Source organism: Mustela nivalis, assembly GCF_964662115.1.
Source record: "Mustela nivalis genome assembly, chromosome: 19".
Classification (NCBI taxonomy): domain Eukaryota; kingdom Metazoa; phylum Chordata; class Mammalia; order Carnivora; family Mustelidae; genus Mustela; species Mustela nivalis.
In genome coordinates this window covers 31,278,894-31,294,571 of record NC_139038.1, presented here as the reverse complement: position 1 = coordinate 31,294,571, position 15,678 = coordinate 31,278,894, and the positions used below count along the sequence as shown (strand labels likewise).

Here is a 15,678-nt window from a genome sequence, read left to right as displayed (position 1 = left end):
AGTACCTTACACTAGTGACCTATACACACTTTGCAGTGGCTGCTCTGCACTGAATGTGTGTGTGTCTCCCAGAATTCATGTTGAAACCTAATCCGCGCTGTACCAGTAAGAGGAGGTGGGGTCTTGGAGCTGGGATGAGGTCCCCAGCAGGCTCACTTTGAATGGGATTAGCGCCTGGATAAGAAAGACTGCGGAGAGCTCCCTCCCTGCTGTGCCACGTGAGGACACAGCGAGAAGACCATGTCTTCTCGATGACCAAGAAATGGGCCTGCCCCAGACACCGAATGTGCCCATGGCTTCATCCTGATACTTAGCTTACAAGAGGTAAATGTCGATTGTTTATAAGCCACCAATCTATGGCATTTTTGTTACAGCAGCCACAACAGACTAAGACAATGGTACATTTTTTTGCTATGCTTATTTTGCCACAGTAAGAGCACATTTCTTTTTCCCCAGAAGGAAGGAAGGAATGGATGGAGGGAAGGAAGGAAAGAAAAGAAAGAGAGAAAAGGCTTGAACTTAAAAGCATTAACTCATTCACGGATAATTCCTTTAAAAAATATCAACAGGAGGGGCGCCTGGGTGGCTCAGTGGGTTAAGCCTCGGCCTTTAGCTCAGGTCACGATCCCAGAGTCCTGGGATCGAGTCCCACATCGGGCTCTCTGCTCTGCAGGGAGCCTGCTTCCTCCTCTCTCTCTCTCTGCCTGCCTCTCTGCCTACTTGTGATCTCTGTCTGTCCAATAAATAAATAAAATCTTTAAAAAAATATATCAGGAAACTCAACATTGTAGATTCCTCTCATTCACTGAACAGAGATGTAAGGGGTGTTGACTATGTGGCGGGCGCTCTACGAAGCAGGGGGGTTATACAGCTGAATCAGGATCAATGTCCTGGAGGGACACGGACGAGTAAACCCACCAAATCCATTAAATCATAACCATCGACAAAGTGCTCACTCTGGACAGAGGGCTGTGGTTCAGATAATCCTTCTGGCATCCCTGAGGTCAGAATCATTATTATCCCCATTCTACAGATGAGGAAACTCGGGCACCGAGAGGTTAGGGAAACTGTCCAGGGTTGCAGAGATGGTGAGCCAGGATTCCCACCCAGGCAGCCATGCTCTGTCCGTGCTCCCAACCACACACTATGGTGTGGAAGGAGCGATGATAAACTATGTAAACCTGCATTTGTAGTCAGCAAACTGCAACCTGCAGCCCACGTCCGGCCCACTGATGATTTTTGTACATAAAGTTTTATTGGCACACAGCCGTGCTCATCTGTGTGCATACTGTCTACGGCTGTCTACATGAGCAGAACTGAGTTGTTTTGACAGAAGCCGAATGGCCTGCAGAGCTGAAAATGGAACCTGGCCCTTTGCAGAACAAGTTTCTTAACTCCATTTTGGGAAGATTCATAGGAAAATGTTCAGTAAAAGAGGGAGGGAAGCTCCATCTGCCAACTCTGCCTTCTCGAGATGTTTCACATCTCTCCCTTTCCCCTCGCATCTGACACCACCACCGTGGCCCAGCCAGCCGTCCTTCTCACCCGACGCCTTCTAGAGCCTCTTAATCACTCTCCCTGTGTCTGCTCTGGATCTCTGCAACCCTGTTCCACCCAGGAGGGAAAGAAAGCCACCTAAGGATGAGAGTAGATCTGCATGCCTTCCGCTTAAAACCCTTCTAAGTCTCTCTGGGTTCTCAGCATAAAATCCGGACTCTTCGCCAGGACCTACCAGGACTTGTATGACCTGAGCCTGCCTCCTGCTCCCACCCCATCCCACACACGTCCGTTGTGCACTGACCACCCTCAGGAATACCCTTCCCACCATCCCTTGACTGCCCAACTCCCTGGTGACCTGCCCTTGATGCCACCAGGTGTGAGGTCCCTATGAGAAGCCCTGATGCATCTCCTTGGTCTTCCCTCATCCTAGAAACTTCCATTTCCTCGGCCCCCTCCATACCTGAGGCTATAGGGTGGCATATGTCGGGGGAGGCTTACACCGCCCCTGTCTAATTGCCACTGAACCTTGCTTGCAGCCCTCTAACTCCCCCGCATATATATAGCATATCTTTGTGTCTAGAACTCTGTTTTCTGAATGCAGGTTCAAGGCTCGTCCTCTGCCACCACTCCCCCATCAGACTATCATCCCTAAGTCCTTCCTGTGTGCACACGTCAAAGCCTCCACCAGAATGCAAGTCCCCTGAGGACAGGGACCTGGGGATTGTTTGCATGGCCCCTCCTTTCATTCCTGGTGGCCAGCAAGCATGGGGCATGCTCACTGAGCAGAGGCAGAGCAGGGAGGATAAGTTCCATGCAGAGAGGCCCCCTCACCCCCAAAGGTGGGAGACTGCACATCGCCTTTGCATAGGAGCAGCAGAAAGGACGGGGGATATGCAGTAGCAGGAGATAGGGACACAATCAGGCAATCCTTCCCCCCTGATGCTGTGGAAACCTTCGAAGGCCAAAAGGATTCCATCTTCAAAGATGCTGACGTGGACGGAGAGCTGCTCAGGCCCATTTCCTGGGGCTCTGACAATGGCACCCAAATTCACTTGTCATATTCCACCACAAGGCCCTTGTATGGAGTGAAGGACTCTGGGGGCTGTCAGCCTCTTGGGGGACCGTGCTGACAGCCACGCTGAGCTCCAAGTTCCATCATCAGGGGAGCGGGGAAGGATCTACCCCAGATGCTGTACTCCCCCTGTGACACCCACGGCCCCTTCCCTTTTCCGGGAGGACAGGCTCCTGGATCTGGGATGGTAGGACCGGGTCAGCATCAGGGGCGCATGGGCAGCTTGGCCAGCTGAGACCGCCGGGAGGCGGGTGAGGACTCAGCCCAGCAGGCGGCAGCCTCCCCCTTCCCCTGCCCCGCCCCCGCGCGCATCTCTCTTACCTTCGCCAGCTGCGTCTGCAGCTTATTCTTGGCGTCCGTCACCTCGGAGATGCGGGCGCTGAAGGCCAGGTTGGTCTGGGTAAACTGCTTCCACATCTGGTCCGACAAGATCTCGAAGAGGTTCTCGGCCTCCTCGCGCAGCCGGATGGAGTTGGCCCGCATGTTCTGCGAGTGCCTGATGTTGTCATTGCTGAACTTGGCCCAGGTCTCGGGCACGGAGATCCTGCAGGAGGCACAGGGATGAGCTTAACACAAGACAGCAATCGGGTGGTGGAAAGAAGGCCTTGGAGGATCCCCAATCCAGAGTCTCACCCTGGGCACTCTTGACATCTGGGTCGGGACCATTCTCTGTTGGGGGGGGGGTCACCCCGGACCCTGAAGGAAGTTGAGCAGCGCCCCTCTGCCTGCTAGATGCCAGCAGTACCGTCCCTCCAGTCGTGACAACCCAAAGATGTCTCTAGACATTGCCAAATGTCCCCTGGGAGACGGGGAACAATGGCCCCCCACTGGGGACCACTGGGCTAACCCCACCCCCACCCCATTTTATAGGGCATGCAACAGCATCCTGGCAAGCACTCATCTTCCAAAGGGTGCTTGGTGAGTTGTAGGGGAGAAAATGGGTCCTTTGAAAAGCTCTCTCACTACCACCACCAGAATCACAGAGACAGGCTGGGAAGCAGGCACTGGGGTTCTGTGCTGGCCACAGAGCCCCTTCAGTTCAGAAATGAGCACGTGGTCAGGCTAATGGCCCCGAATTCCTCATTCAACGAATGTTCTCTGAACACCTACCACATGCCAAGCATTGTTCCAGGCATCGGGATCGAGCCAGGCCCAAGAACATCAACAGCCCTGTCCTCACCGGGCTAAGCTTCCGGCAGAGGAAGACGGACGTCAAAGAAAGAAGATATTTACACACAGTATATGCGCTAGGAGGAACTTTAGCCCGGGAAGGACGGGCTGATGGAGTGCGGGCTTTATGTGCTTGTCAGGGTCCTAAAAGGAAAGAAAAAGGATCGGAGGGCGCTGAGGAGCTCCAGGATTAGCAGAAGTGCAAAGCCGTCACCACTGAGGGTCAGAGGAGGGCCAAGAAGAAACCCCCAACCTCCTCCTCCTGCCGTCCGCCTCCCATGGGCGCCCCTTGCCTTGGTTGAGCCCCAGTGGGAACCAGATGGAAAGATGGTCTTCCTGGCCGAGGGTGTAACCCTTTGCACCACACAATTGATGTATGGCCTGGGGTCGGGGGGTCTTCTCCTCTGGGGAGCCTCTGAGGAGGAGGGACATGCATTTCCCTGTTCTGGCTTCAGTTCCTGGGTAACTTTTTAAGGTCTCTTCTAGCTGGGAAATCTCCAGTTCTTAAATAAAACATCTTTCTTCTCAGGCAGTGGGGAAAAAAAAAAAAAGGGATTCGGTTTTCTGAAATAGAAGTCTCTTTTCAGACATTTTAAAGCACACTTAGATTGCATGGTGACTAGAAATTTTTAAAAAGAACACATCATATGTGGTTGGCTTGTCTGTCTTTGGCAGGAATTCAAAAATCAAGCAGTAATGGGGGTCTCGGGCTTCTGGAGATGGGAGAGGAAAGATCTGAATCAGATCTTTCAGACAACAAATACTCGAGGCTCAGAGAGGTGAAGCATCTTTGCGAAGGTCACACAGTTACTCACCATCCATCCAGGAAGGGGGAAGCACCAAGGACAGCAGAGAGACTGCACCTGACTCAGGAGTGTGCCTCCTGCTGCTGAAAGGGCACCGTCAAGGTCAGGAGCGGCAACCTCTAAGGCCCCAACCTCCCCTGGAGCAGACAGCTGTCCTCCCCAGAAAAAAGAACCTGCTCTGTCACACTCTCCCTGGGCTGGGGGAATGAGCCAGAGGCAGCTTGTCCACTGAAAAGTGGTGTGCCTCCGTAGGGGGGATGTGCTTTGGGGGCCATGTGTCCTCTAAAGAGGGGCCAAGATAAAACACACAGGCTCCGTGTCCAGCATGGGCTCAGACTGGCTCTGCCACCAGCTGTGTGAGCTTGGTTCAGGCGCTTCAACTCTCTGAGCCTTAGTCTCCCCATCGTAAAATGGGGATAATAATGGTGTCGATACCCCAGGGTTATTGAGGGACTCAATGTGAAACCCTGTCTTGGCATCTGGCAACAGAGAGCACTTAATAAGGGTTTAGGAGTCACAAGACGCTGTTTGCAAAGTGCGGTGCCTGCAGCACTCAGCCAGCATCAGGTAAAGGGCACCTGCTGTCACCAGAGGTCACACCGTCGGCTGACCCACGGCAGCGGGAACTTGGGCGGGCAGAGCTCCTGCGGTTCAGTCTCCCAAGTTTCCTTTCACCTGCTTAGACATGGCCCTGCTTTAAGAAAACGCCCAGGGCGCTCAGTGGGTTAAGCCGCTGCCTTCGACTCGGGTCATGATCTCGGGGTCCTGGGATCGAGCCCCACATCGGGCTCTCTGCTTGGCAGGGAGCCTGCTTCCTCCTCTCTCTCTGCCTGCCTCTCTGCCTACTTGTGATCTCTCTCTCTGTCAAATAAATAAATAAATAAATCTTAAAAGGAAAGAAAAGAAAATGCCCAGTCCAGAGCCCTGGGCCAGCACGGCTGGTGAGCGATCAGTCACACACCCCAGCACTTGCTCCCCAGCTCGAGCCCCCGGACGGGGGAATTTGACAGCCTGTCCTGACTCTCCCCAGCCCCCTGGCTGCAAGCTTTCAGGGAGGCATCCGTTTGGGAAGGGAACCCTCCAGACTTCCACTCCAGATGAGCAGCTGCGGCCCCCGAAGTCCTGGTTATGTAGCCAGGGGCCAGGGGTGTCGCCTTGTCAGGAAAGAGGAGGGGCCCCACAAGTTGGAGGCAGCCCTGGGCTCGGGCCAAGGAGATCACCATGAAATTCCTTTCTTCTCTCTCTTCCCTCCCTCCTTTCCTCTTTCCATGCGTTCGCTTATTCAGCAAACACTTCCTGCACACCTACTATGTGCGAAGCACAATTATATTGTGCTAAAAGTTTTCTGGGTTGTTTTTTTTGTTTGTTTGTTTTGTTTTTTGTTTTTTTGTTTTTTTTAGATTTTATTTATTTGTCAGAGAGAGAGAGAGAGAGAAAGAGAGAGCACAAGCAGGGGAAGCAGCAGGCAGAAGGACTAGCAGGTTCCGGGCTGAGCAGGGACCTGCCCCCTGATGCCGAACTCGATCCCAGGACCCTGAGATCATGCTCTGAGCCGAAGGCAGACACATAACTGACTGAGCCACCCAGGCACCCCCACCCCCCGACTTTTTTTTAAAAGAGACCAAGATAGATACCACCCTCTCCCTGTACCCAGAGCACCGCTCTGTCCGGCCCTCATTGTTTTGGGCCTTGTCCTGCCTGCGGATTGGGAAAGCATGCCTTTCTTCTGCCTGAAATTCCAGAAACAGGGACATGTCCATGACAGAGCCAGGCACACAGAAGGCACCCACCTCGGAGCCGCTGTGACAAGCAAATGAGGTCACACGGCAAGCACTCAACACATCTCAGCTGCTGTCATTCCCCCACACTAGGCTCTGTGCTCTGCGCCCCACACGCCTACCTCCTTATACTCATAGCAACTCTGGGAGGTGGGCACTATTTTTATTCCAGTACAGACGAGGCGGTGGGGGGGGGGGGGTACAGAGAGATTAAGTACTTTGCCCCAAGCATAAGTGTAGAGGCTGAACGGGAAGCCAGGCAGCCTGGCTCCAGCATCCACTTTTAAACCACTACCGGCTCTGACGGCCACCCGTTGGCTCTCCCAGCTGAGCTTGGATCCCTCCTCCTTCTGGTTACAGTCATTCTGTTGTGGATTTGTTTAGTGGAATTGCCCATCCGGGTGCCCGGCCTGCCTTGGCCCCACGGCGGTGGCTGCATGACCCTCCCTAAGCCGACCTCTTGTACCCTCTTGCTGGAATTTTCATCTTGGGCAAAATGGGGCAAAACGAAGAGACACCCGTGCTCTGACACTATAGATGATTAGCTCCCACTTTCTGGCTCATTCAAGCTGCCAGAACCTTCCCCTCTAGCCTTCTCCTGAAGTCTGTGGCTCCCCCACAGCCTTCCAGTAAGTTCCGTCTTGTCTTAAGTTAGCTAGAATTGGATTCCGTGGCTTGCAACCGAGGACCCCTCACTCAGCCACTTTGTTTCTTACTTGACTGGTGCGTGATGGCTTCATGGCTCCTTGGCAGGAGCAGACCCAAGCCCTCACTCCCATCAGGCTTGGCCAGAGATGGGGACCAAGAGCCCAGTACTCACGTGCCATCGACTTTCTCCATGCCATGGAAGAAGCTGATGCAGTCTGATGTGTTCCTCAGGTTAAAGCACTTCTCGTCGATAAACTGGGCCGAGGTTTTGTCTTCAAGGTCCCTCTCCAGAGCGTGCTGAGCATCTCGGTTATCCCTGTGCGGTGCAAGGATTTGCCTGGTGATGGTGTACCTACCCAGAGTCCCTCGCACAAGGTCATGCAGGAGGGAGGGGCAGAGCCATGCTCAAAGCCAAGTCTCTGGACTCCCCCCAGGGTGCTCTGTCTACCCCCCAGTAGTTTCTCTGTCCTCTTCCCACTTTGATGCCCCCACTACATACCCACGACCTCCCCACACTTCCCCTTCCCCCCAATCCAAGCAGATTTGTTGTCATTCAAAACAGGAGTAGGCAAACATTTATCATAAAGGGTCAAATACTAAATACTTTAGGCTTTGCGGGTCATAGGGTCTCTGTTGCAACTACTCGACTATGCAGGAAAACAGTCTTGGATAATATGTAAGTGAATGGGCGTGGCTATGTCCCAATAAATCTTTATAGAAACAGGTGGGGGACCAGATTTGGCCCTCCAGCTGTACTTGGCTGACCAGCTTTAGAAGACGTGAATTCTACTTTGGACAGAGCCTGGTACTGAAACATGCCCTGGGCAGAGTCGGGGACTGGACGCAGTCAGGAGCTAGGCGGAGTCAAGAACTGGACAGAATCAGGGGCTAGAGGAGCCAGAGACTGGGCGGAGCCAGGGATTGAAGAGTCAAGAATGGCCAGTCAGGGATAGGTGGAATCAGGGACTGGGTGGAGTCAGGGGCTGGGCGGAGCCAGGAATTGAAGAGTCAGGAATGGCCAGTCAGGAATAGGTGGAATCAGGGACTGGGCGGAGTCAGGGGCTGGGTGGAACCAAGGATTGAAGAGTCAGGACGGATGGAATCAGAGACTGGGCGGAGTCGGGGCAGAGCAGAGGTGAGCAGAGGACAGGGGACAGGGACAGTGCTTGGCGCCTGCAGGACTGGAATCTTGGCTGGAAAGCTTAGACTTAAAAGCCACCATGTGCCAAACTCCAGACCCTGGAGAAGCACTTTCATGATTGCTGCCATATTCTCAAAGTACCGGCGCTGTAAGTTACTTACTACTTTTTGAAAATCACCTTTAAAATATAAATAAGTGTATTTTAAAGGGAAAATCTACATCGCGGTCTCTAAAGGATCATCAGTAGCACCTTCCATTAAAAGGTCACCTCACCCATAAATACTAATTAAACGCTAACAGAACCCCAGCTAGAATCTGTTGCCTCCAGAAGGTTCCAAGCCTGAACTTTCCTGTCTCTGTCTTGATTGAAACAAGATTAGTCAGTGTTAAAGATATATGAGCATCGACTGGGAATGTGATCTTGAAGTGCTTTGAGGGGACAGGGAATAAAGAAGGGAAGGACCTTCGCTACACCAGCTGATGTCCAGACACACCAACTAAAGTGAAGGGTGCACATGTCACATGGATGTGTGTGTGTGTGTGTGTGTGTGTGTGTCTTTCTCTCTTTCTGCCTCATCTTTCTTGGTTTCTCTCTGTCTTAGGGACTTCCTGTCTCTTTCTCTGTCCCTCTCCCCTGTCTCTGTTCATCATTTTGCCACTTTTTTTTTTTTTTTTTTCTGATATGAGTACTGGATGTTGGTGATGGATTTCAAACAGGCCAGAAGCAAGAGAAGTAGATCCTGGTGGTGGACCCCCACCTATGGGAATGCTCAGGGAGTCATGTTGGGACAGGAGGACCCATCCTGAGGCCCCTGGGGCCTTCTGAATTGGCAGAGCCCTGGAGAGATGGGGTCCTGTCCTGCCTAATGAACTGGACCATGAAGACCAGACTGTAGAAAAGAAACAGGTCAGAGCATTAGAGCGGACCCAGGGCCTCAGCATCCCTGGTTGGCTGGTGCAGCTTCCTGGCCCTTGTTAATGAGCCTGGACAAAGAGGGTGCAGCCCCTGTCTCCCCTCCTTGGCCCATGACATAAAGCCCGGCCAGTGCCAAGGCTCGCCTCGCTGTGGGCCTGTGAGGAAAAGCCCTGTTATGGCTTCTGCCCAGCATTTTCTGCTTTGCTGGTGCTCCTGGTGAGGTAGGGACACAGCTCTGCCCAGACGCAGGCCTGAGGCCTCACCCAGAAAACCATGAGTCAACAGCCTAGCGCCAGGGAGGCCACCGGACCGGGTCAGCGGTGGAGCTTCCCCGCGGGGGCAAGGGCACACTGAGGCTCTGCCAGTGAGGCTGTGGCCGGTTCCAAGTTCATCAGGGAGCCCTGGCAACAGGAGCTGCTTCCTGCAAGACGATGGGCACCGTCAGACAAGTGGGCCACTGCCCAAGGTCAAACAGCCTCTACTGAGCATGGCTCAGCCTCTGTCCTGGCAAAGGGGAGGGACGCCTGTCCACCTGCTCTCGTTCTCTCCCCCCACCCTCCCTCCTGCCTTGGCTGCCTCCATCCCTTGGTGGCTGTCCCCCATGTCCCTTGCTTTTCCTCTTGCTCCGTGTCTGTGCCTCTCCATCTTTCTGTCTTTCCTTACTCTCCCACATCTTGCTTCATGGCCGGGGTTGCCCGAGCGGTCCCCGCCCGCCCCAGTCCCATCTTGGGATGATTTCCCCTCCAGGGTGCAGCTCCCCAATTTCTGGTCTGGGACTCTGTTCACTCTGGTGGCTCAAACTGTCCTAGTTCCCAAACCCCAGCCCTCCGTCACCCCCACACCACATTCTGCCATAGCCCCGTGTCGACCACAAATGGAAAACCTCTCTTTCTTGCCCAAAATAGGTGATCATAAAAATAAGGGCAAGAAAAACACAGTGAAGACATTGGCCCGCCCAAAGCACTTTCTTTGTTAAAGTGTTCTTTTTTAAATGCAAGTATATAAAGTTTTTTGTTTTGTTTTGTTTTTTAAGCAAATTAACTTATAGACAAACAGGAGGCACACAGTCCAAGTGGGAGGTGGACTTGTCAGCAATCAGGTCAGAGGCACACCCATGACACAAGTCACCGCTGCGTTCGGTAATTCACCTGTCCCCACGCCACTGCTGTGTGCGCCCCTTCCAACACCTCCACCCCTGTGGCCGGCCTTGACCTCACCCTTAGACCTTCAGGGCGCTTTTCAACATGGCCCTGGGTGATCCCGTTCCTGGGCCCAGTCCTCAGGGGAGGTGAGGAGCTGCTCTGTGGGTGTTGGGAGGGCAGGAGACTGACGGCTCCTCCTGGGGAATGGCCAGCCGCCAAAGCCTATCTGCGAGCTGCCTGACCCCCCACAGCATCCCCTCCAGGTTACCCACAGGCCCTGTGCAGCTAGAAGGGGCAGCTGGGGCGAGGTGACCAGCCCTCCTCTCGCTCTCTGGGTCTGAGGAAAGGAGGAGAACCCGCAGAGCAGCGTGCCCTGGGAGAGCTAAAGGCCATGGCCAGCCCCAGCCTCTGGAGGGCGGCTATCTCCAGGGGACGTGAGGACCAAGGGCTTAGCTAGGGGCCTCAAGCCCCATAAAACTCGGGCCTCCCTCTAATTAGGCAGGGAGCCTCCTGGCTTGTCCTGATACCGGTTAGGTCATCTTCCAAGAACAAAAGGCTGATTGCTTTTGAAGACTCCGGGCTCAAGGCATCCACCAGCCCCTCTCTGGAGATGCGCTGGCCCCTCCCTTTGATGCCTGATGTCAGCTGTTCTCTGCCATCTCCCCAAGGTCGGAACTCCCACGGGGAAGCCCCAGCCTCAGAGGAAAATCAGTGAGGCCCATGGCTTTTGAGGAGGCCCTGTGTGCGAATGAGTATAGCCAGGGAAGGGCTGGGGTCACAAAGACCGACGGTGTGCCCCGGTGTGCCCCGGGAAAACAAGATCCCCATTGACCTCGGCTGATGCTGCAAATAAGATCTCATTGTCTTCCCCGGAGAGCTGGTTGTTAGCACTCGCTGGCACACCACTGACCTAAAGAACCGTCAAGAGACGGACAGCCCAGCTGCTTGCCCCCCGGAAACTGGGGAGACCCAAATCAGACCCCGAGAAAGGGGAGAGGAAGCCGCTCTTACCGCATCTGGATATCAATTCTTTGAGCTAGTTTTCTCATCTGTTCTTGGCAACATTTTAGCAAATCTACTTCCTGCAATGAAAAAGGCCAAAAAGAGCCATGCTCCTTAGAAAGTCACCACACCTGGCCTCCCAGGTGAGTGACCCTACCCCTACCTCTCACCGCCCACTCTTGACCACCTCCTCCCCCCGCCCCCTGCCCTGTGCAATGTCAGGGAGGGAGTCCATCTCCTGCCTCATCTCCACCCAACCCCCGCCCCCCTCCCGTCCCCAGGCCGGACGGGTAAGGGTCAGCGGCGGGGGCTCCACATTCTCCATCTTATTTTCTTCCTTCTTCCTTCTTCCTAAATTGTACACTTCCCCTACTATGTGCCAAGAGCTCATCTGTAGACTGTGTTATCGCTATATTCAAGAACGGGTGTGAAACAGTACAGTGCGTGACATACATTAGGCGCTCCATGGACACTGGCTTTTATTGTTGTTATTATGCCTATGATGGTGAGATGCTGAGGGTCCCACGACTTCCCTTCTGCCTGTTCTCCACGTAGTGTAGCCCCCCCACGATGCTTTCCGAGCCCTGACTCTGCATGGGGTGACACGTGGCTTCTGCTCCTGGGAGGAGCTCAGAAACCTCTGTGACCAGCTGCCACCCCCCACCACTCCCCCCCCCCCAGGGAGCTGGGCAGACCCAGGAGGCCTCTTACCCGGATAAGGTTTTTCTCCACATTGTCATGGACCAAGTCGATCCCGATCCTTTTCTCTCGATGGTACAGACACTCCAGAGCCACCTGTAGGGAGCAGTGGGAAACAGCATGTTTTCCCTGCGCCTGTAGGCAGTCTGACCGCAGGCGACTCCCATCCATCTTTGCTGGCTTTATCCCCCAGGCAACCTGGATGGCGCCCGTGTGGCCTCGTCACTGTGCCCATGAGTGGGCTTCCCCCTCCCCTTTTCCCTCCGTGGGGACCCCGGAATGCCAAGACTGCCGATGGGTAGAATACTGGGGCATACTGCAGAGGTTTGCTGCGTGGATTAAGTCGGCCGGACACGTGTGAAACACTCCCGATATGGTCAACGAATTATTTCTTATGAATATATGTGAAAACGCCTTTTTGAAGATCTGTAAATGGAGTGGGGGTGGGGCTTCAGAAAGTGCCCAGGGCCAAGTGAGACTCAGGTGACCCTGTCACACAGCCATGCACCTTGCAACGGTCAGAGGGCCCATGAGCAGCGTGGAACAGAGGACAGGGAGAAGTGTCCGCTCAGGGGAGCTCCTGAACCGAGAAGCTGAGAAAGGCACGTGATTAGGCCACGGGCCGGTGACGGCACAAAGAGCAGCAGAAGGGAGAAAGCAGCAGGGGAGCGCCCCCATCTTGGTGCTGGGAGGGGTGCTAGGGATACCACAGTCAACTGATCAGAGGGTCCCCAGGTTAACGGGGATCTAAGAGACAGGCGAGAACACACACAAATAAACACACAAAGAGAAGCAATCGTTTCTGACTGTGAGCAGGACTTGGGTGCAAAGGGGTGCAAAGAGTAAGGGTGAGGCAGGTGGAAGGGGGAAGCAACTGGTGGGGGCTTGGCCAGGAAGGACCTCCCTAAGGAGGCGAGAGACCAAGACCTGAATTATCGGAAGCAGCAGAGACGAATGGGAACAAGGTGCCAGGGAGAGGGACAGCAGGTGCAAAGGCCCTGAGAGAGAGGAGGAGGAGGAGCCGACAGGAAACCCCTGGAGCTGGAGAAGGGGAAGCTGGAGCCGTGAGAGGGACCTGGGCTGTGCAGGAGCTGGAGCTGGTGACAAGGAAAATGTGGATGTTAACAGGGTGCACTGAGGGGGGTTTTAGTGAGGGAGCATGGAGATCCAGTTTAATATTTAAAATTCCAACTCCCCCACCCCCCACCGGGGGCTGGAAGATGTGTGGGAGGAGGGCAGGAGTGGGGAGGGCAGGGAGAAGGGGGGCAGCCCTGCAGACAGGAAGAAGGGGGGCAGAGAGACCTATGGTCCCCCCAAGCCATGTGGGGGGCCAGAGAAGCCGCCAGCGAGCAGGCAGAGCCGGGTTTCCCAGGTAGGCTGGAGGATCGAGGCGAGCAGGAGAGGACTGCACTAGGTTTCGAGTGTTGTCTCGGGTCCCCCTGCCCACTCTCCTCTCAGGGGAGAAACCTGGGGGCCGAGGGACACAGCAGAAGTCCCCATAATGGGGTAGCGGGGAACCCGTGCCATGTCTCCTGGGGGATCTGGAAGCGGGACCTCTCCTCTAGATGTCCCCACACCAGGGACATGGCCCAGAGACGGCTGCCGGTGGCATCCAGGGAGGAGGTCCCAAGTCCCCACCTGCTCCAGCGGGGCAGCCCAACATCGTCCGTGTGACCCAGATCAGCTCCAACGGTGCAAGGCAGATAAGCCAGTTCCATACCCGAGGCCCACTCCGGGGAACCCCAGGAAAACCACTCACTCGCCCAGACTCCTCTGCGGCCACAGAGCCTGGGAGAGTTTTAGCAATGGGCTAGGAATGGAAACACAGGATGTGCCCTTCCAGGAAACTGACATACCCTGACACAGTGGGGACACGGGGCCCTTTGCCCGGCCCCTATCTTCCTGCCTCAAATGAGAAGATCAAAATGTTCCTTGCAAGTAGGAGCCTGCAACAGGAGATAGGAAATCTCCCCACGAGCAGTAGGACAAAAGCCACAAGCTGAGGACGGCAGAGCAGAAAGACGGGCGCCTGGGTCCCCCCTCCGGCATCGGGTGAAGGCTGCAGTCGTCCGCTCTGTTTCCTTCTGGAATTTTCCTCATGACTTGGCTGAGCCTTGGCTGAGCTGCACGTAACAGGGGTCCCTTACGTGCCACCAAAGTCAAACCTAACTGATCCGGGATACAATGGGAGGACCAAGGAGCGTTGAGAATGTCCACATTCAGATACGGGCTCATCTACTCAGCAGCAAACATTTACTGAGAGCCTCCTGCGTGCCACGCACTGTGCTAGGCTGGGGAGACATTCAGGACACTGGCCCGAACGGCAGGCGGTCGGCATAGACACGGCTCCCGGAGGGCCGACACAGATGGGCTGCCCAGCACAGCTGCAGATCAGTCTGGAAGACGCTGGCGACAGTAGACAAAAATCCCCACCCTTGCGGCACTTAGATTCTAGCTCAGGGAGCGAAATGGTAACTAAATAGATGTGCAAGTTAGAGAGCATGTTAGCAGGTGTTAAGGGCCATGGAGAAAAATACAGCAATTCTTCTAAGTCTATTCTTTACCCAGCAGCCCGCGTGCATGCGCCCACACACGCACACAGGCACGTGCAGAAAGTCTGGACAAAACCTCTGCCGTTTGGATGCAACCCCAAAGAGAAAAGGAAAACCGATTCGGGCTGAGGAAACCTGATCTGACTGGGATAATCCTGGGCTGCAGGAACTGACAATGGAAGATGATGCGAAGTTCCCAGGGCCTTGACCTTCACTGGGGAGGAGCAGAGCGCCCAGGGCTGCCCTCCTGGCCGCTGCCACGCCCCCTCCTTCCCCAGTTCACCTGCAGGGGACAGTCGAGCTCCTCGGCAGCACACTCCAGCCGCCTCTTGACCGTGTCCAAGCTGTGGTTCTCTTTCAGAAGCCTCTCCAGCTCGTAGCCCAGCTCGGACTTCCAGAAGCCGATGTCCGACAGCCTCTGGCCCAGGTTCCGGCTGGTCCCCTCCTGCATCTGGCGCGTCAGCTGGTCCTTGTCCTGCATGAGCCGCATGGAGTCGCCGGTCAGCCGGCTGGCCCACAGCCGAGAGGCCTCGGCCCCGCGCACCTGCAGCTCGTTGGACCTGTCCCAGTCGTGGGGGGTGTAGCGGCAGAAGAGGGCGGAGCGGAGTGCCGGCAGGATGGTGGGCGGCCTCAGGGGGCTGTGGCTCATGGCCCCCTCATCCATGCAGGTCTGTGCATTGGAGATCTTGTAAAAGAGGCTGGGTCTCCATGAGTTGAGGTAGCGGTACCCAGGCAGGTAATACGGCTGGTAACATTCCTGGACCACCGGGGCGGGCACAGCCGGGGGCAGCGCACTGAAGCCACAGGCTTTCTTGGGGCCGCAGTAACTGGCCGTCTGACTGGTTCCCAGAAACTCCATCCTCCCCCATCAGTTGCCCTTGGGCAAAACTCTGAGGGGCCGAGGCATGGCAGGATGGGGAAGGATCTTCTCTTAGGGATGGGCCGGACCTCTATGACTCGGCACTGTTGTCATAAAGCCTGAAGGAGCAGGCTTTATTGGGGCCCCGGCTTGTTTTGGGCCAGCTAGGGCCATATTGTCCCGATTAAAACCCATGCCAAAAGACAAAGTGAAGGTGAGTTTCTCCAGCCACAGAATTGGGGGGGCAAGAAATGGCATTGATCCACTTTTCCCTAAGAATCAAATCGGCCTTTCACACCTAACTCTGCCCCTGGGGGAAAATGCAACGTAGTCCGCTCTGGTAGACTCAGTCAGCTCAGGGAGCCTCAGCCAAGGTTAGTTGTCTTCCTTCCC

The 15,678-nt window shown here is 55.0% G+C and overlaps 1 protein-coding gene across 1 annotated transcript in view; it reads right to left on the bottom strand.

The window, feature by feature from the left end:
- The window catches only part of TEKT5 (tektin 5), a 35,371-nt gene extending 19,907 nt beyond the window's left edge, over nt 1–15,464 (bottom strand). The window contains exons 1-5 of the mRNA XM_082714142.1: nt 14,710–15,464; nt 11,887–11,970; nt 11,185–11,255; nt 7,147–7,290; nt 2,894–3,116 (exon numbers count right to left, since the gene is read on the bottom strand). Of these exons, the coding sequence (XP_082570268.1) occupies nt 2,894–3,116; nt 7,147–7,290; nt 11,185–11,255; nt 11,887–11,970; nt 14,710–15,285 (1,098 nt within the window). The 5' untranslated portion in view covers nt 15,286–15,464. The remainder of the gene's footprint in view (nt 1–2,893; nt 3,117–7,146; nt 7,291–11,184; nt 11,256–11,886; nt 11,971–14,709) is intronic.
- Nucleotides 15,465–15,678: the final 214 nt, after the last annotated feature.